Source organism: Trichomycterus rosablanca, chromosome 15 (assembly GCF_030014385.1).
Source record: "Trichomycterus rosablanca isolate fTriRos1 chromosome 15, fTriRos1.hap1, whole genome shotgun sequence".
NCBI classification, from domain to species: Eukaryota; Metazoa; Chordata; class Actinopteri; order Siluriformes; family Trichomycteridae; genus Trichomycterus; species Trichomycterus rosablanca.
In genome coordinates this window covers 14890081-14911358 of record NC_086002.1, presented here as the reverse complement: position 1 = coordinate 14911358, position 21278 = coordinate 14890081, and the positions used below count along the sequence as shown (strand labels likewise).

The 21278-nt window shown below is 42.4% G+C and overlaps 1 protein-coding gene across 1 annotated transcript in view; it reads right to left on the bottom strand.

Annotated features, from left to right (window-relative positions):
- mad1l1 (mitotic arrest deficient 1 like 1) overlaps window positions 1-20609 on the bottom strand; it is an 86016-nt gene extending 65407 nt beyond the window's left edge. The window contains exons 1-9 of the mRNA XM_063009818.1: window positions 20577-20609; window positions 18738-18910; window positions 17045-17185; window positions 14394-14573; window positions 13603-13727; window positions 13431-13512; window positions 9542-9672; window positions 6702-6816; window positions 5230-5291 (exon numbers count right to left, since the gene is read on the bottom strand). Coding sequence (XP_062865888.1) covers window positions 5230-5291; window positions 6702-6816; window positions 9542-9672; window positions 13431-13512; window positions 13603-13727; window positions 14394-14573; window positions 17045-17185; window positions 18738-18884 — 983 coding nt within the window. The 5' untranslated portion in view covers window positions 18885-18910; window positions 20577-20609. The remainder of the gene's footprint in view (window positions 1-5229; window positions 5292-6701; window positions 6817-9541; window positions 9673-13430; window positions 13513-13602; window positions 13728-14393; window positions 14574-17044; window positions 17186-18737; window positions 18911-20576) is intronic.
- Between the last annotated feature and the right edge of the window lie 669 nt (window positions 20610-21278).

Here is a 21278-nt window from a genome sequence, read left to right as displayed (position 1 = left end):
TTCCCAAACTGTAACCACTTTAAAACAACATAGCAATGTTGTTCATTTGTGGTGTCAGTACTCCACGACCCCCCCATCAACATGTAAAAACTTGAAAAGTTAGCCATAAGTTTAAAGTCATCACCGCGAAGCAATTTCCTCATTAATGCTAGTCCTTTTTTTAAACTACATTGCATGATTATTTCCTTTAATCATCAAGTGTAATTATAGCAAATTAGCCTCTAGCATGCACCAGACACCATGAAATTAGCTCCTGACTTGCATGCTCAAATAGTTCGCTTCTCCATCTCCGTTTAAAAAAAAAAAAATTTTTTTGATCTACACTATCTGGCCAAAAACTGTAAATAAGCCTTATATTAATTATCACACACACACACACACACACACACACACACACACACACACACACACACACACACACACACACACACACACACACATATATATATACATATACACAGACGAGGCATGACATTATGACCACTGACAGGTGAAGTGAATAACACTGATTATCTCTTTATCACAGCAACTGTTAGTGGGCTATATTAGGCAGCAAGTGAACATTTTATCCTCAAACTTGATGTGTTAGAAGCAGGAAAAATGGGCGAGCGTGAGGATTTGAGCGAGTTTGACGAGGGCCAGATTGTGATGGCTAGACGACTGGGTCAGAGCATCTCCAAAACTGCAGCTCTTGTGGGGTGTTCCCGGTCTGCAGTGGTCAGTATTTATCAAAAGTGGTCCAAGGAAGGAACACTGGTAAACCGGCGACAGGGTCATGGGTGGCCAAGGCTCACTGATGCAAGTGGGAAACGAAGGCTGGCCCATGTGGTCCGATCCAACAGACGAGCTACTGAAGCTCAAATTGCTGAAGAAGTTAATGCTGATTCTGATAGAAAGGTGTCAGGATACACAGTGCATCACAGTTTGTTGCGATTGGGGCTGCATAGCCGCAGACCAGTCAGCGTGCCCATGCTGACCCCTGTCCACCGCCGAAAGCGCCAACAATGGGCACGTGAGCATCGGAACTGGACCACAGAGCAATGGAAGAAGGTGGCCTGGTCTGATGAATCATGTTTTCTTTTACATCACACCTGACACCAGGATGCACTATGGGAAGAAAGCAAGCCGGCAGAGGCAGAGTGATGCTTTGGGTAATGTTCTGCTGGGAAGCCTTGGGTCCTGCATCCATGTGGATGTTACTTTGACACGTACCACCTACCTAAGCATTGTTGCAGACCATGTACACGCTTTCATGGAAACGGTATTCCCTGATGCCTGTGGCCACTTTCAGCAGGATAATGTGCCCTGCCACAAAGCAAAAATGCTTCAGGAATGGTTTGAGGAGCACAACAACGAGTTTGAGGTAAATTCCCCAGATCTCAATCCAATTGAGCATCTGTGGGATGTGCTGGACAAACAAGTCAGATCCATGGAGGCCCCACCTCACAACTTACAGGAGTTAAAGGATCTGCTGCTAACATCTTGGTGCCAGATACCACAGCACACCTTCAGGGGTCTAGTGGAGTCCATGCCTAGATGGGTCAGGACTGTGTTGGCAGCAAAAGAGGGACCAACACACTATAAGGAAGGTGGTCATAATGTTATGCCTTATCGGTTATGCCCTTGTAGAAGACTGGCATTGGCTCCATATTAATGCTTATAACTTTGGAATAATGTGTACCAGCATGCTCATGGATTGATGTCCATATACTTTTGGCCAATAGTGTATATCTACGTAGAATATAAGAAAGCTGTTTAGACAGAATCAAGAGTTCAAACAAATTAAATCCAAACTGTATCATTCATGGAACAGTTATTTTATTTATCAAATTAAAGTGGACACGCACTACAGGGGTAGATAAACAGTCTTATAATGAGAAAAAGGACAAATTATTGCTGGTTTTAATTAGATTTAGTAATGAGCCATGAGCAAAAGATGAAATCGAATTATTATATTAAAATATGAAAGAACTTAATTGCACATTTCTTTAATTAAGCAAAACCACTATGTCACTTTAAAGTGCTAGCAGAAGCCACTCAGGTGGCTGCATGAACAACGATTGGCTGTTGTTCAGGGTTAGGGGTAAAAAGTGGGATCATAGGTCCTCATAACTGGTGCAACTGTGGCCCCTGCTGGCTGACTGATGGCGCCTGCACAGGGCTGAGGGGGTGTGGCCCTCCATACACAGTGCCCGGTGTATGAACTCGACTTGTGCAGGTGAAAAATGCAGTCTGTACTGACTGTACGTGCCGGAGGGGGCTTATGTCAGTTGAGAGGCGTCCTCAGTCAGCGGTGAAGGGTCGAATCAGTATAGAGGACACAATCAGGGTAGTTGGACACGACTAGATTAGGGGAGAAAATTGGGGGAAAATGGGAAAATGTTTTTTTTTTTTAATTAAAAATTTAAGCGTTAGCAGACAAGCACAGCTCAATTCGCCAAACTAAAACTTTTAACATGGTGTCCTTTTGGGCCGGTGTCCCAATTAAATATTTGCAGACTCAACAACAACCCCACTTCAAACTCCTGCACACTATGAAGTGATAAACTAAAAACAAAAACATTTGCAGCAATGGTGTACGTGATGTTCAGGGATCTATTAAATGTTGGGCTAATGAATGTTCCTTGCAGTTCACATGCTGAATGCAGCAGATATAAAGACCTGAGTGACTTTAATAAGAGCCAAATCATTACAGACAGAAAACTGGCTTGAACAGCAAGGGGTGAGTACCTCACTAACAATTAGGTACCAGCGCCAGGTTGTTGGGAAGCCAAAGGATCAATCAAATAGATCAAATTGCAGATCTTTTTAATCCTGGTGATGAGGTGAATGTGTCCCAACACTAAATGCACTGAACCCTTCTGTCAAAATGCCCACGTTAACTCCTGCCCACTGTTAAAGCATATACAATGGACACGTATTATGCATCAGAACTAGACTTCGGAGCAACTGAAGAAGGTTGAGAGGTCAGACAAATCGTGTCTTCTTGGCCAGACACAAATATGCACTGTAGTCCCATCCTCCTTATGACATAGAGAACCTGAAAGACCACCAAACTCCTTCTGATGTCTGAGTGATTTTGGGACAGATCTCAGAAACAGCTTGGGACAGTAAGGGGGCGCAATGACCAAAAGAAGGTACAAAGACAAGTTTGGTTTACTTGTCTAAGAGAACTTGACTGGCCTGCACAACCCTATTTACCACCTGAGATGACCTGGAACATTGAATGCAAGTACACTGATCAGCCATAACATTAAAACCACCTCCTTGTTTCTACACTCACTGTCCATTTTATCAGCTCCACTTACCATATAGAAGCACTTTGTAATTCTACAATTACTGACTGTAGTCCATCTGTTTCTTTACATACCTTTTTAACCTGCTTTTACCCTGTTCTTCAATGGTCAGGACCCCCACAGGACCACCACAGAGCAGGTATTATTTAGGTGGTGGATGATTCTCAGCACTGCAGTGACACTGACATGGTGGTGGTGTGTTAGTGTGTGTTGTGCTGGTATGAGTGGATCAGACACAGCAGCATTGCTGGAGTTTTTAAATACCGTGTCCACTCACTGCCCACTCTATTATACACTCCTACCTAATTTGTCCACTTTGTAGATGTAAAGTCAGAGACGATCGCTCATCTATTGCTGCTGTTTGAGTTGGTCATCTTCTAGACCTTCATCAGTGGTCACAGGACGCTGCCCACGGGGCACTGTTGGCTGAATATATTTGGTTGGTGGACTATTCTCAGTCCAGCAGAGACAGTGAAGTGTTTAAAAACTCCATCAGCGCTGCTGTGTCATATCCACTCATACCAGCACAACACACACTAACACACTACCACCATGTCAGTGTCACTGCAGTGCTGAGAATGATCCACCACCCAAATAATACCTGCTCTGTAGTGGTCCTGGGAGAGTCCTGACCACTGAAAAAGAGGGTGAAAAGGGGGCTAACAAAGCATGCAGAGAAACAGATTACAGTCAGTAATTGTAGAACTACAAAGTGCTTCTATATGTGGAGCTGGTATATAAGTGGAGCTGGTAATAACCTAAAAGCATAGTGAGACAACAGAAAAGGGTGCAATCACTTTTTTTTTTTACAACACTGGACATCAAATGCTTCTCATTAAATTCAACACTTTTTAATGCCACACAGGCACATGTTGGCAAGACCAACAGTTAGTCGATGGGCACAAAGTGGAGGTTATTTCTATGACAAGGTCTCCCTCTAGTGGACAAGACTTTTTTTTTTACATCCAGACTACAATTCTAAAATTTTAGGATTCTGTAGCTGTAATTAAGTCTTGTCGACTTTCCCCCTGTCAACCAACAGCAAGAAAAAAGTGATTCTTTGTAAGTTCCTTGTAGTTCTCATGTGTTAAATGCAGCAGAATTGAGTAAGGACCAGATCATCATGGTCAGTTGCCTGGCCATGATCCTTAAAGTATCTTAGAAACAGCAAGAGGGGCTCGAGTAGTGCAGCGGTCTATTATGCTAGCCCACGACCTCTGAGATTCAAGCCCGGAGTGCTACTAACCGACCAGGTGTCTACACAGACGTAACTGGCCATGTCTGAGGGCACTGGCTTAAATCCTGTGATGGACTGGAATCTCTACCGTGGCCCAAACTGCAAATAATTGTAATGTGTCACAACAAACAGTGCATTGTTTTCCACATTGAAATTCAGTGTAAATTCCAGAAATCAGTGTTTCTGAAGAGTTCATTAAATGGGAGAGCAAAGCCACCAGACAGTGGTCAAAAGTGGCCAGTACGAGCCCATGTAAAGCACAAGAAAATTAATAAGTAGAACTATTATTTGAACGCCAGCAGAACATCAGGGAAATTGCATTTCTTATTCTGATTAAAAAACCTCCCCCACCAACTCTACCTCACGCAAGTGGCCACTCATCTAAATTATACCCTCTTTAGTCATGATAAGTGGCTGAGGGTGATGTGACTGGAAGACTTAAAATACAAAAGGAAAATACACAAAATATGTAAAGACATGTGACATCAAGCCCTGGGATGAAATGGAATCCTGTCCAGGCTTTATACTTGCTTTGTTCCCAGTTTATTTTCTGTAGCGCAGGATACACTGCAACCCTGACTAAAAAACAGTTAGGGCTGGGCGAAATGGAGGCTGTGACGCACCAGCATGTGTGTACAGAATCTGAGCTGTGACTCATGTGTATACAGAGGCTGAAGAATAATATCAGTTTTGTACCTTATGTTGAGTCCAGTCATCTGGCCGATGTTCTCCCACGCCTGCAGCTGCTGCTCTACTTTCTGTCGAAAAAGGTTAAGTCCAGAGATTTACTTTTTAGGAAAGTTCCTGTAGTTTAGTAGGAGAAGTTCCTCTCCTACTAAACACTCTTCTGTTACTCAATACTAACTGTAGACAGAAAAATTAACCCCTTAGACTTTTGTGCCACCCAGGTGCCAATTATAACGCTCACCTGCTGTGACCCTGTAGTGTAGTGTGAACCAGGCATAACGCAGCAACGTGCACTAGGCACACGGTATCGGATGTTTAGTATTGGAGCCTCGTTTGCGAGTACGAGTACAAGTTAATGAGCGCGGTATCGGGCAAATATCCGATACCAGTATCGGTACTCATGCATCTCTAGTTATAATGTGTAAGATGTGGCTTGCAATTGTGTGAATATCGTCATCCAGATGATATAATGTTGCGCCAATATATGAAAATATTGTTTAGCAGTAATGCTGCCCCCACAGATGTAACGTTTGGCCATGCCATGGGTAATTATTTAACCCTGTACCATAAAAGACCTTGTCTTAGACTTTTGTGCCACCCAGGTGCCAATTATAACGCTCACCTGCTGTGACCCTGACCAGGTTAAAGTGGTTGATGAAAATGCAATGAAAGAACCAGGATTGATTGCTGCAACAAAACAAAACCATTTCTAAGGCTCTGGGACTACAGCAAACCACAGTGAGAGACATTATCACTGAATGAAGACACCTAGGTGTGGTGCATAGACAAATCATCCTGTGTCAGAGCCTCAACCCCTCATTAATGAACGGCTAATCGTGCCTGTTGAGCGCTCGGACAGATCTATGAAGGTATGGTGTGCATAGGATTTTCGTTCTGTAATATATATATATATAACAAATTATATTATTTATAAATGTTATTAACGTAATATGATTAATATAATAATAAGAATAAGAATAACAGGCCGCTCAGGTGGCGCAGCGGTAAAAGTACGCTAGCACACCAGAGTTGGGGTTTCGAATACATCGTATCGAATCTCAGCTCTGCCTTCCGACTGGGCTGGGTGACTGCATGAACAACGATTGGCTGTTGTTCATAGGGCTAGGGGTAAAAAAAGTCGGATCATAGGTCCTCATAACTGGTGCAGCTGCGACCCCTGCTGGCTGACTGGTGCCGCCTGCACAGGGCTGAGGAATAACGCTGATGGGGGTGTGGCCCTCCGTACACAGTGCCCGTCGGTGTATGAACTCGACTTGTGCAGGTGAAAAATGCAGTCTGTACTGACTGTACGTGCCGGAGGGGGCGTAAGTCAGTTGAGTGGCGTTCTCGGTCAGTGGTGAAGGGTCGAATCAGTATAGAGGGTAAAAGACTAATAACAAGGAGTTAATTACTTGTTCCACTAGTGTGTCTCCTATGTAAACTAAACAATTATGAAATGCTTTGTGTTTGATGTTAATTACCTCCTTCTCCAGTTCCAGTTTCAGCTTCTCTTCCAGCACCTTCTCCATTCTCTCCAGCTTCCTCCTCAGACCTTCTGCCTCCTCTTTTAGAAGACTGTTGTTCTCTTTCATCTCCCTGGACAAGATGAAACCAATGGCAAAGATCAAGGTGGGAAAAACTTAAAAAATGACACAGAGAGAACACTACTGTACTTATATTATAGTACCAAAAGTATGTGGACACCTGACTATGAGCATGTTGAACCCTTTTCGATACCATAAGGTTTTACCTGGACTTGCCTCCTCAGCCTGACATTGTTATTGGAAAGCCTAGTGCAAGACGTTGTGCACATTTTGGCAAAAGAGCATTTTTATGTTGGACGTAAAGGCCTGACTCGCAATCAGTGTTCTAATTTATTCCAAAGGTGTTCAGGTATGTGTAGGCCTATTAAACTCCTCAACACTGACTCAGCAAACAAGCCTACATTTCAGCCAAAGACAGATCTGGACTGCAGGCAGGCCAGACTAGTTCCTGCACTCTCTGTTTACACAACCATGCTGTTATAATTAGGGATGCATCGATACCATTTCTTCCCAACGGAGTACAAGTACATGTATTTTTGTACTTGCCGATACCGATACCTATTTAGAATACCGTTTTTTTTTTTTTTAAACAAAAACACACGTGAGAAGTGACAAGAAGTTTAATGATACCACGTCCAAAAATGCACGTCAACAAGTAGCAAGTGATCAAAGTGTTTGTGCGCTGACATGATGAAATCAAGGAGGAAAAATAAATGAATCTGAGTGGATTTGGCAACACGAATAGCATGGATTGTTCTGTAGTGAGTGGGAGGTTAATAAATATTTTTGCAATGTTGGTGTTTTGTTGTTATGTTTTGTAGAGAACGATCAGGTCAGAAATACTGTAAAACGTGTGTGTGTGCCGGTGTATTCTGATATAAACTATATTATCCCCCTGTCCCACCTGTTTACACTCCTCTCCTGCGTTTCCCCTCACACCGTATCCTGCGTTCTCATTGGCTCATTGGTTCGACATGTCACTCATTCCCAGTCGCACATCTGAGATCAGATATCTGCCGTGCTAGAAAACTCGAGCGCTCGGTGAGCCGGTCGGATCGAGTTGTTGGATAGTTCACACTTAGCGATCGAGAGCCGAGGTTTGATCGCCGAGCGAACGCCGAGTTGCTCCCGAGCCGGCAAATCTAGCGCCGACCAGTCGCCGAGCGAAAATCAGGGCAAAAATTGTGTAGTGTGAACCAGGCATAACGCAGCAACGTGCACTAGGCACACGGTATCGGATGTTTAGTATCGGAGCCTCGTTTGCGAGTACAAGTTAATGAGCGCGGTATCGGGCAAATATCCGATACCAGTATCGGTACTCATGCATCTCTAGTTATAATGTGTAAGATGTGGCTTGCAATTGTGTGAATATTGTCATCCAGATGATATAATGTTGCGCCAATATATGAAAATATTGTTTAGCAGTAATGCTGCCCCCACAGATGTAACGTTTGGCCATGCCATGGGTAATTATTTAACCCTGTACCATAAAAGACCTTGTCTTTTGAACTTAATCACAATGTGTAGTATTTTCATGTCAATATCATTGACATATGGCTTTCGCTTTGAGGCAAACAGTGTTTCTTAGTGGCAACCAGTGCATACTGTATTCCCAAGCCAGTGGTAATAGCCATCACAGACACATGCTGGTTTTAATGCAGTGGACGCTAAAAAAAGACATTTAGTATCAGGGCCTTGTCCTTTGTGCACATAGAATTCAGCAGATTGCCTAAATATTTTAAAATCTGTTGATAATATTATGCACTGTAGTGGGTAAAATATCTAAAATTTTTGCAATTGCTTGTTGATGAACTTTGTTTTGTTGTAGCAAGCCTTATATCTCATACATTAACTAGACCTCCTAAATTGCCCCATCCGTAGATTTTTAATGACTTGCAGGCATCAATTTTAGAGTAAATGCATATTTCAACATTGATAGCATAAAGCATTAAATAGATTTGGGATTTTTTTTGTTAAATGTTAAATCCAGGTCAAATGTTTGTTTTTATTTGCTTACAGATAGGGTGTGTTTGAAAACCTAGGGAGCTACCTTGCTCTCTTAATGCCTACATAGGCAGCTGCCTCAGTAAAGAGGATTATAATAAGTCATGGACTTATAAGTCAGGTTATTCAAACGCACGACTTAGACAGCGATAACATCGGGTTTCGCTTACTAAGCTAACACAGTTAGCATCATGCCATTCAAAGCAATGGGATGAGGTGGCACAACGCGCTAGCATGTCAAATAACATATTCCACCGTGTACCAAAAACGGTTAAACTGTCCCTGACAAGTTATAATAAATACACTTGTACACGTTTACACAAATTAAACATCAATGATAATTTATGTTTGTTGCCCAGCATCGTCCACCATATTTGTTGTGAGAAAAGTCGTGCCGCATTGAATGCTGGGATTGCCTTTGCCACTAAGGCAGCATCAGATGCTCACTCGTTCTACAGGCAAAATACCATTGAAATTTTAAGATACCTTAGTAGTGAGCATATTAAGGCATCTAGGATTTCGAACAACCTACTTCTCAGGAGCGCGCACATGATGATGTAAAATGCTGTCTATGTAGAGAGCTCACTAGGTTTTCGAACACACCCATACTGTCCCAACTTTAATGAAAGTGAGGTTTGTCAATAATAATAATTTTCTTTATTATATATTACAAATTATATTTTTTATAGATTATATTAATGTAATATGATTAATATAATAATAACATCGTAAATGTGAGGCCTGTTGTATCTTTCAGGATGACGTTTGTGTACCTAAGGTATGTATTTTCCTCCTGTAGTCGTTTATTTTCCTTCTCCAGCTCAGGCAGTCTGGCTACTTCTGTCTTCATATTCTTCACAATGACAGAGTCCTGCTCCTGTAGTGCCAAACGCCGCTTCAGTTCCTGCACAAAGAGAATAAAATACATCACAAAATGAATTGCTTCCAGCTCATGGCAACTGCTTGGGATGGGCCCTTTTCTGGTCACAAGAGGTCCATGAAGACATGGTTTGATTAGTTTGGTGTGGAGGACGTCCAGTGGCCTGCTCAGAACCCTGACCTTAACCCCAATAAACAGGTTAACAGGTTTGAGATGCATACAAATGTCGAACTCACAAATCCTCTAGTGAGTGAACTGGCACAAATTCCCACATCATCTAAAAAGACTTCCCAGAAGAATAAAGGCTGTTAAACACACACTCATGCCTGCTGCCTCGCACCCTTACCCTAAAATTCATTTAGCAAGTTGTGAGCTTACAGGATGGTTCCATGTTGGGTTGTGTGGGTGACCCAGTCAACAAGTGAGCTCCAGTAACCCTATCCCAGCAAAAGTACAGTTAATCTTATCCATACCCTCCATGCAGGTCTACTCTTTAAAATTTTTCTTCAGACCTGTTCTGCTAGGGTGTTGCTACTAGAAACATTAAGCTTCTGGTGACAACCTGAGGTTTGGACATCACACAAAGATGAACCCTGAAACTGTTGATGAAGACCAAGGGGCAGACCCTGAAACCACTGGCAGGACTATATGTTAAAGTTGGCATACAGAGAGCTAAGGATTATTAAGGGAAGCTAAAACTATGGACCAGAATTAGAAAAGTATGATTTGGCTCTCACTTGGAGTACCTGAATAAAGAACCAGAACCATCTTGGATGCATCCATATACAGCGGGGAAAATAAGTATTGAACACTAACATTTTTCTCAGTAAATATATTTCTGATGGGGCTATTGACATGAAATTTTCACAATATGTTAGTAACAACCCAAGTAATCCACACATACAAAGAAATCTAAACAAATAAGTCCATAAATTAAGTTATGTGTAATAAAATGGAATGACACAGGGAAAAAGTATTAAACACATGAAGAAAAGGAGGTGCAAAAAGGCATGGAAAGCTAAAACACCTGCTGAAATCTGTCAGTATTTAGAAAGCAATCCTGCCCCTATCAGTGCAAATTAATATCAGCTGGTTTAGTCCTAATTGTTGGCCTACAAAAAGGTTTCTTATTACCAAGGTGTCACACAAGAAGCATCTCGTGATGGGTAAAAGCAAAGAGCTCTCTCAAGACCTTTACAACCTTATTGTTGCAAAACATACTGATGGTATTGGTTACAGACGTATTTCTAAACTTCTGAATGTTCCAGTGAGCATCGTTGGGGCCATTATCCGGAAGTGGAAAGAACATAATTTCACCATAAACCGGCCACAGCCAGGTGCTCCTCGCAAGATTTCTGACAGGGGAGTCAAAAGAAAAATCAGAAGAGTTGTCCAAGAGCCAAGGACCACCCACGGAGAGCTTCAGAAAGACCTGGAATTAGCAAGTGCAGTTGTTTCGAAGAAAACAATAAGTACAATGCACTCAACCGCCATGGCCTCTATGCACGCTCACCGCGCAAGACTCCATTACTGAAGAAAAAGCATGTTGAAGCTCGTTTAAAGTTCACTGCACAACATTTGGACAAGCCTATAAAATACTGGGAGAATATATTCTGAATTTCATAGTCATAAATTTCATGACAAAAGCCCCATCAGAAATATATTTACTGAGAAAAATGTTGATGCGTTCAATACTTATTTTCCCCACTGTAGGTGTTTTAGCCACACCCACAGCTAACAGGTGATAATCAGTAATATAACCTCCATGTTTCCAAATTGTGGCCATCTTTAGGAAAGGCTCTTTATCTGTTTTAACATTATGTTATAGCATTAGCACAGAGTGAGATTCATAAAGACATCTGTGTTTTATTATTATTATTTTTAATAATCTGGATATGTTTAAGTCCCTGACTGCACTCCCCTGAGGGCCACAGATTAGCACATGCCATCCCAACATATCTGAAGCCATCAAGCCCTTGTTTTCACCAGCCAGAAGCATTCTAACATGCACAGAGGATCCCGCTGTACTCCAAGCATTCCTCCACTGCTTACGCCAGAGCCTCAACTGGACAGTAGGAAGCCACCTAGCCCTCACTCTTCCAAACATGGCCAATCGTGTCTGCAGAGCACCCGGCCAGGTCAGGACGCACTGCTGAAACTGAAACCTGTAGGATTCATAAAAACATGGGCTTCCTCCAAAATCGCATATTTAAACAGTACACACTAAATTCAAGGCAGTGCGCACTGCTCAGCTGATAAAGCAGTAAGCTCTTTCAGTACGCAAATGTGGACGTACTACGTCCGCCATCTTACCAACATCACGTGATGCATGATGTCACATCGCCACAGTTATAACAATTTTAAAATCAGACAAAATGAATTGTCTGTCGATCTCCACAAAGCTACTCAATGTTATTAAGGGGTGAAACGCCTTTAAAGCTTTAGTTAGCTAGAGAGATATAGATAGATGATCGGACCGCAGTGTGCTGTATTTGCATACTCAAAAATGGCTGCCCATGCAGTAGGTCATCCGTGTACTATCTGCGTACTGTTTAATGAATACTACGTATTCGGACACACTACACACTCTCGAGTACTGCTTTCACGTACTGTTCAGTATGAAAGTATGCGATTTCGGACGCAGCTATGGTTTGACGATCTCCAGTGGCCTGCACAGAGCCCTGATGTCATCCCCATTGAGCACCTTTGGGAAAATACAGTAGGATGCACATCTGAAGCAACAAGCCTATTTTACCAGCCAGCAGACTTCAGTGTTCTAACATGCACCGAGGATCATGCCAAAACCTTGACTGGACGGTAGGAGAAAAAAGCTGAACTGCCACCTTTGCCCTCACTCTTCCCAACATGGCTAATTGTGTCAGATTCTTATAGACATGGTTTGATGATCTCCAGTGGCCTGTAAAGAGCCCTGATGTCATTCTTACTGAGCACCTTTGGGGAAATATTGGGGCTCTAAAGCCTAAGAGCGCATTCACATGAAAAGCATCAAAACCGTGAGCCTTGGCAAAGATCACTGTTTTGCTCAGCGCTTGAGTGGTGCAGTAAAAAAAGTTTTGTTCATGTTAAGCATTTTCTCCCCTTTTTCTCCCCCAATTGCATCGTGCTTCCTCTCTGCCTATGCCGATCCCTGCTCTGACCAAGGGGATCAAAGCTAACCCACGCTCCCTTCGACACATGGGCAGCAAGCTGCATGCCTCTTATCACCCACACATTGACGAGTGTTGTGCCACCTAGCGTTGTGTACGGAGAGAGACACCCTAAGAGCACTCCTTCCCCATCTCTGTGCAGGCGCCTCTAATCAGCCAGCAGAGGTCGTAATTGCACCAGTCTGACAGAGAGAGACCCATATCCGGCTTAGTCCCGCCCACCTAAACAACCGGCCAATCGTTGTTCATGTGGCCGCATGTGGCCGCTCAGCCTACGATGTATTCGAGATCCCAGTCTGGTTGCAGCATGTGTTTTTACAGCTGCGCCACCTGAGCGGCCCTGTATGATCACTTTTACTACGTCATACCAAACAGTTCGTCTCATTGGAAGACCTTAAAAAGGTCAGCGGCCCAGCGTGGCAAAAGTGTGCACTCAAGCTAAGCGGCAAGCTAAAAAGCACAGCCACACTTTATAGAAAACAATGGCACAGCCAGCGCAAAAGCGGTTTTGTTGCTTCTCATGTGTATGCGCCCTTAATGATCATGGTGTTGGTATGGGGTGACCAACAGGCTTATGATCAGGAGAACCATGAACCCAAAAGATGTTCTACATACCTTTATCTTAAGCTCACTCTCAGAATTGGACATTTGAGACGACAGTAGATTCTGATACTTCTGGTTGATCTCTTGATGCTTCCTGAAAACGGAATACAAGAAGATTTAAAAAACATGGCAATGGGAGCAGAAATAAATATGCTCACGCACAACCAGTGCAACAGATTCATACTTGCGCTGCATCTCCAACTGTTCCTCTAAGGCCTGCTTCTCCAAATTCTGGGTGGAAAATTTGGACTCCTGGATCTGCAGTTGCTGATTAAGAGTTCTTAACTCGTCCTTTAGTTCACTGTTCATCTTTGGAAGAGGGGCAACACACACAATTAACACACAAGACAAACACGAACACAGACTTTACAGCCAAAAATATGTGGACTCCTATTCCAAAACCATGGGGATTAATATGGAGTCAGCTCTGATGAGAAGATCAGGCTTGCTATCGACGTTCCAATTCATCCCAATGATGTTCAGCATGGTGGGATGGATGTGGGCTTTGTGCAGGCAGCTGGAGTTCATCAATACCCAACTGGCTAAAGCATGTTTTAATAGGCTTGGAACAGCAAAAAGTGATAATACTAGGGACAGTGGTAGCCTAGTGGGTAAAGCTTTGGGCTATGGACTGAAAGGTTGAGAGTTCGAATCCCAGCTCTGCCCTGCAGCTACTGCCCTTGCAAGCAACCCTCTTCAGGGGTGCCATACAATGGCACAAGCTGGGCTGTGGAAAAAAAGAATTGTATTGTACTGTACATGTATATCTGTATATATGACAAATAAGGGCATTCTAAACATATCCTCCCAAACTGTTGCCAAAAAGCTGACAGGAAATAATACATAATAAGGAGTGATGTCCACATATTTTTGTCCATGTGGTGTAAAATAAATAGCAAACACATGCAGAAAGAATTTCCAAGGAAGAGTATTGCTCATGAAGAACGTCATGATGTTCCTTCTTGGTTCGCGTACCTGGTTAGACTCTGAAAGTTTGGTGTCCTTCTCGCTTGCTTGCTTGTGGAGTTCCTCAAGGCTTCGTTTTAGGGTCTTGTTGGTTTCCATCTGTTCAGCCAGCGCTTGGTTGGCTCGCTCCTCTTTTTCTTCTAGACGCCTGAACTTCGCCAGCAAGTCCTGCTTTTGGTTGATTTGTCTCTGCGACAACAAGAGCTCATCAGGTGCAGTTTACAATGCTTATAAATTGCTCAAAAGTTTACATACACTGCTCATACATAGTTTGCTACTGTTCTAGTGACAGTGATTAAAACAAGTACTTCTTCGTCCAAAACTTTTAAAGGTTTACTTGAAAATAGGTCAAAATCTGCACACATTTTATTATTGGTAATTATGACTAACCCAATCCCGTGACTTCTTTGTGCCTATATAAATAGGGCTGTTTTGACTACACCTACAACCCCAAATCAGAAAAAAGTTGGGACAGCATGGAAAATGCAAATAATAAAAAATGCAGTGTTCCTTACATTTACTTTGACTTTTATTTGATTGCAGACAGGATGAACCTGAGATATTTCATGTTTTATCTGCTCAACTTTATTTAATTTATTAATAAACATCCATTCCTGCATTTTAGACCTGCAACACATTCCAAAAAAAGTTGCGACAGTAAAGCATTTACCACTTTGTAATGTTGCCATTCCTTTTCACCACACTTAAAAGACGTTTTTGGCACCGAGGAGACCAAGTGATTTAGTGTTTCAACTTTTATTTTGTCCCATTCTTCCTGCAAACACGTCTTAAGACGTCCTAACAGTACGGGGTCATCGTTGTTGCATTTTTCCTTTCAATATTGTCTATTGCGGACAGGTCAGGACTGCAGGCAGGCCAGTCCAGTGCCCATACACTCTTCTTCCACAGCCATGTAATGTGTGCAGCATGTGGTTTTGCACCGTCATTGCATTGAAAAATGCATGGACGTCCCTGGAAAAGATGACGTCTTGAAGGTAGCATATGTTGCTCTAAGATCTCAATGTACTTTTCTGCCTTGTCTTGCCTCGCCATCCTAGATGCCCGAGAGTCCAGAGAAGTCGACGCCGCTTCTGGACATGGTTAACATAAGGCTTCTTTTTTGCACAGTAAAGTTTTAAGTGGCATTTGTGCATGTAACTCTGTATTGTAGTGCTTGACAAAGGTTTGCCAGAGTAATCCCTCACCCATGTGGTTATATCAGCTATTGTTGAGTGGCGGTTCTTGATGCAGTGCTGCCGGAGGGATCGACGATCACGAAGATCAGCTTAAGCTTGCACCCTTGGCCTTTACGCACTGAGATTCCTCCCGATTCCTTGAATCGTTTAATGATATTATGCACTGTAGAGGGAGAAATAGCAAATCCCTTCCAATCTTTCAATAATTTTCTCACACATTTGTTGATAAATTTGTTGATCCTCTGATCATCTTTGCTCATCAAAGACTCAGCCTTTCCTGGATGCTGCTTTTGTACCAAACCATGATTACAATCACCTGTTTAGAATCACATCATTATTTAGTTTTTTCACCTCATTACTAGCCCTAAATTGTCCCCGTCCCAACTTATTTGGAATGTGTTGCAGACCTGAAATGCAGGTAATAAATTAAATGAAGTTGAGCAGATAAAACATGAAATATCTTGGGTTCAAACAGTCTGCAATCAAATAAAAATCAAAGTAAATGTAAGGAACACTGCATTTTTATTTTATTTGCATTTTCCATACTGTCCCAACTTTTTCTGATTTAGGGTTGTATTAAGATCCCTCACTGATCTAAGTAAGCAAATCATAGATTTTTACAATGTCACTTAAAGGCATATCTGAGAAGCTTTGGCATACAAAACCATCTGTACAAAGAACTGTCTGTAAACACAAATGGGACAGTGACAGAGGTCGCTAGATTGATCGAGATCGAGAGACAGCACAAAGAACAAAGCCGTGAGGGGCGATTTCCTGGGTCCAAACACAAATTAGCCCAATGTGGCCCAATATGCGAGTATGGGATTATTCCTGGGGGAGGATAGGACACAGAAGCACAAAGCTAAAAATGATGTTAATCAAACAAGCTTTGTTTGCGTAACACATCTTGCAGTTACACCACATGTGTGCTTTATGGTTGGCTTGCTCCACATACTTTTTGATTGCCACCTGGCAATGACCCTGTATACAAACTCGAGCATTTTTTAATAAATATTAACGTTTTTGATAGTGCTTGAGTTTTTTTTTATTCCAAATTTGTGTACCTGGGGAGAAAAGTGGGCGGAGCTATAAGATTGTTAAGGTATTTTGTAGGGTGTGAGACAAGTAATCAATCAGCAGTCATACAGGGTAGAAGATATACAGTAGATCTCGAAGTTTGACGCTGTGCTAGAGCGCCACCATCAGGCCAATCCGGCTGAGTGCCTGAGTAGCAAAAGGGACTTCTATCTGTTGACTGAGTCCTAACAAAAACATTGGGTTCCAGCAGCTTTGGTGCTTTAGACCCCCAAAAAAGTTGTACTGTGCATTAAACACAAGCGGCAACCAGCCAATAAAAGATAAGAGCAGCAAAAAATTGACTATTAAGTCATCAAAACACTGGGACCTCAAGGAATTTCAAAAATGCAAACGCTAACGCATGGAATTTCACCAACTGCCATTCACCTGCAAGTCCCTGGAGCTGCTGTGAGCTTCTTTCTCCAGCTCGATGCGAGCTCTTTTGTGACTGAGTTCCATCTGCTGTTTCTCCTGAGTGAGCTGAAGAAGGCTGGTATGGGAGCGGATCCGCTCGGCTGCCTCCTCCATCTGTGAAGTGAAGACAGGAGTGAACAGTAAGCACTTTCTAATTGTGGCTTCTGACTTTGCATATCCTGATACGGCTCTAGAAATGCACCGAGGTATATTAATCAGGACTAATGAGCTTCAACACGAGTCTATCAGGATCTTTTAAAACCTTTTTGACATAAGGCTGAAGCATACTGTCAGAGTGTGAAAAGAAAAATCCAGAAAAATCTCAATTTATGTAGGACAAGTAAAACCACTGTTGAATGTACGTGACCTTCAAGCCATTAGATGGCATTGCATGACAAAACGTCATATTACTGTGTTAAATATCAGCCATAACATTAAAACCACCTCCTTGTTTCTACACTCACTGTCCATTTTATCAGCTCCACTTACCATATAGAAGCACTTTGAAGTTCTACAATTACTGACTGTAGTTTCTCTACATACTGTTTTAGCCTGCTTTTACTCTGTTCTTCAATGGTCAGGACCCCCACAGGACCACTACAGAGCAGGTATTATTTAGGTGGTGGATCATTCTCAGCACTGCAGTGACACTAACATGGTGGTGGTGTGTTAGTGTGTGTTGTGCTGGTATGAGTGGGTCAGAGACAATCGCTCATCTATTGCTGCTGTTTGAATTGGTCATCTTCTAGACCCGGGGTGAGGAACCTCCGGCCCGTGGGCCGTATACGGCCCCCCCGCTCAATCAAATGTGGCCCGCCATATGTTTCCTAGATTTTATTGTCTGGGCTTTATGCAATTAATTAAACCTCAGACGAGACAACAGACATAACAAATACGAGTTATGTTGCCACATACCAGTTGCGTGTTGCCACGACGTCATTGCCCCCAGATATTCCACAGCTGGTCAAGACCAAACATTCACAATCGTCACATTGAAATTATGATAAGGTAAGTCTGAAATCAAATATAAACACTACATACCATCAGCATCATGTATTTATAAAGCCTATATTATTTGGCTGTATGTTGCGTCATTGTAGTCTGTGGCCCGTGACCAGATATGTAATTACTAATCTGGCCCTCAGTAAGTAAAAGGTTCCCCACCCCTGTTCTAGACCTTCATCATCGGTCACAGGACGCTGCCCATGGGGCGCTGTTGGCTGAATATTTTGGTTGGTGGACTATTCTCAGTCCAGCAGTGACAGTGAGGTGTTTATAAACTCCATTAGCACTGCTGTGTCTGATCAACTCGTACCAGCACAACACATACAAACACACCACCACCATGTCAGTGTCACTGCAGTGCTGAGAATGATCCACCACCCAAATAATACCTAATCTGTGGTGGTCCTGGGAGAGTCCTGACCACTGAAGAACAGCATGAAAGCATGTAAGAGGGCAGCATGAAAGGGGGCACCTTTCAATTCCAATGTATGGCAGTTTGGCTTTTTCCAGAGATGCCAAAGACTTATTTTGGCTTTTAAAAGCAACAAAAGATGGAATCTGTCCAGTTGTGTCCTAACTTATGCATAAGACTGCACTTGTGGTTATGCCAACCTTATATTCCAGGTAAAAGAAAGAGTTGACCAGGGCAAATCAGACTAACCTCCACTCTTTGGGTATAAAGCTTCTGTAGATCACTTCTGCCATACGCAGGCTCAGGTTCCAGCAGGGAACGATCCGGGCCAGCGATTAAACTCTTGAAGGATTTCAGCGTGGAGAAGATGGTGGTGTCGTCCTCTAGATCACTCATGGTGGTAAATTATTGTAATCTTTTTACTGCAAAGAAGAGACCTGCGTTAAACTGTATGTAAAAGAAAATGCAGCAACCAGCTATTGAACTATATGGCCAAAACTATTTGGACCCCCCCTTATAGTCGTTAGGTTAAGGTGTTTTAGCCACACCCTTAGCTAACACATATACAAAAACAATGATATAAAATGAATGATATGCTCCCAACTTTGTGGCGACAGTTCAGGTTAAGAAAGGCCATATTCTATACCATCTTGACTGTGTCCCTTTTCACTATTCGAGGTCTGATATGAAGTAACTCAGTGACTTGTACAGAGCTCTGACTACAACCCCACTGAACACCACTGGGATGAATTCCATGCCTGACCTCGCAAATGCTCTATTGACCAAATGGGCACAAATTCCCATAGACCCACTAAGCTGTCTGACATAACTATTAGGCTTTATACACAGCAGTCGTTATCTGAATATTTACAATAACATTTAAAACAGCAGTCTACAGACTGATACAATTAAGAACCACATACCATATTTGCTAAATGGGCACAAACTCCCACAGACACGCTTCAAAATCTTGTGGAAAGCCTTGTTAGCTTGTTGTTTTTGGGATGGGTTGTCAGTTGTAGCCTAGCAGTTAAGGTGCTGGACTAGTAATTAAAAGGTCACTGGTTCAAACACCACAACTGCCAGGTTGCCACTGTTGGGCCCTTGAGCAAGGCCCTTAACCCTTACTTGCTTAGGCTGTACACTGTGACAGTACTGTAAGTTGCTTTGGATAAAAGCATCTGCTAAGTGTTGAAAATGTAAATGTCAACAAGTGAATGGTCAGGTGTCCAAATACTTTTAGCCATACACTGTGGACCTAATGCTCAATATAATGGTCAGGTGTCCAAATACTTTTAGCCATACACTGTGGACCTAATGCTCAATATAATGGTCAGGTGTCCAAATACTTTTAGCCATACACTGTGGACCTAATGCTCAATATAATGGTCAGGTGTCCAAATACTTTTAGCCATAAACTGTGGGCCTAATGCTCAATATAATGGTCAGGTGTCCAAATACTTTTAGCCATACACTGTGGGCCTAATGCTCAATATAATGGTCAGGTGTCCAAATACTTTTAGCCATACACTGTGAGCGTGATGTTCAATATAATTCAAATGCATCACACATAGGTGCACGGAACACCGCGACCCTGTTTTTTTCAAGCTGGCACTCAGACATTTCAGAAGTCCTGCAACCTTAAATACAACTCCTGTTTGACGTGTTTTAAAGCGGTTTATGGCAATAAAAGGAATACATCATAACTATTTATCATATTTACATCCATAATTCAGTATAACTAATTATTAAAAATAATGTAGTTATCTTGCTTGCTAACAAACAAAGACAAACGTAAACAACTATAGTACTACTGATAAAAGGCTGCGTCCCAAACCGCATACTACCTAGTATGTAAGAATAGTAACAAAACCCTTCGCAGTGTGCCGTTCTTACATACTACTTAATACGTTAGTATCTGGTTTACAGCGCAGCATGAAGCTAGCTAGCTTGCTATTATTTGTTGTTTCATCCGTTAAAATGTTAAATTTTCATTAGTTAAGATTGTAGCCTTACAAAGCCTCTAATAACCCCCAAATTAATATTTCATAAAGCTTTTAAAACAACAAATCAGCTCTTGCAGCTCACCAGCATAAAACAACTCGGCTGAATCTCCCTCCATTCACTTTCTTCTTCCACTGTGGATTTAACAAAGTCAAACATGGTTTCCGCCATCTAGCGGGTGTTAAAACTGACTGATGGACAAAAGTACAATGTCGTGCCAAATGTATGTGGACACCCGAGTATTAGGTTTTTGACATCCCGTTCCCAAACCACTGGCGTCCCACTACACACACAGACACATACATTATTTATATCACAACAAATCCTCCTATTAATATTTACACTGGTGAGCCATAACATTAAAACCACCTCCTTGTTTCTACACTCACTGTCCATTTTATCAGCTCCACTTACCATATAAAAGCACTTTGTAGTTCTACAATTATTGACTGTTTCTTTGCATACTTTTTTAGCCTGCTTTTACCCTGTTCCTCAATAGGCAGGGTAATATTTGTGTGGTGGATCATTCTCAGCACTGCAGTGACACTGACATGGTGGTGGTGTGTTAGTGTGTGTTGTGCTGGTATGGGTGGATCAGACACAGCAGTGCTGCTGGAGTTTTTAAATACCGTGTCCACTCACTGTCCACTCTATTAGACACTCCTACCTAGCGGGTCCACCTTGAAGATGTAAAGTCATAGACAATCGCTCATCTATTGCTGCTGTTTGAGTTGGTCATCTTCTAGACCTTCATCAGTGGTCACAGGCTGCTGCCCACGGGGCGCT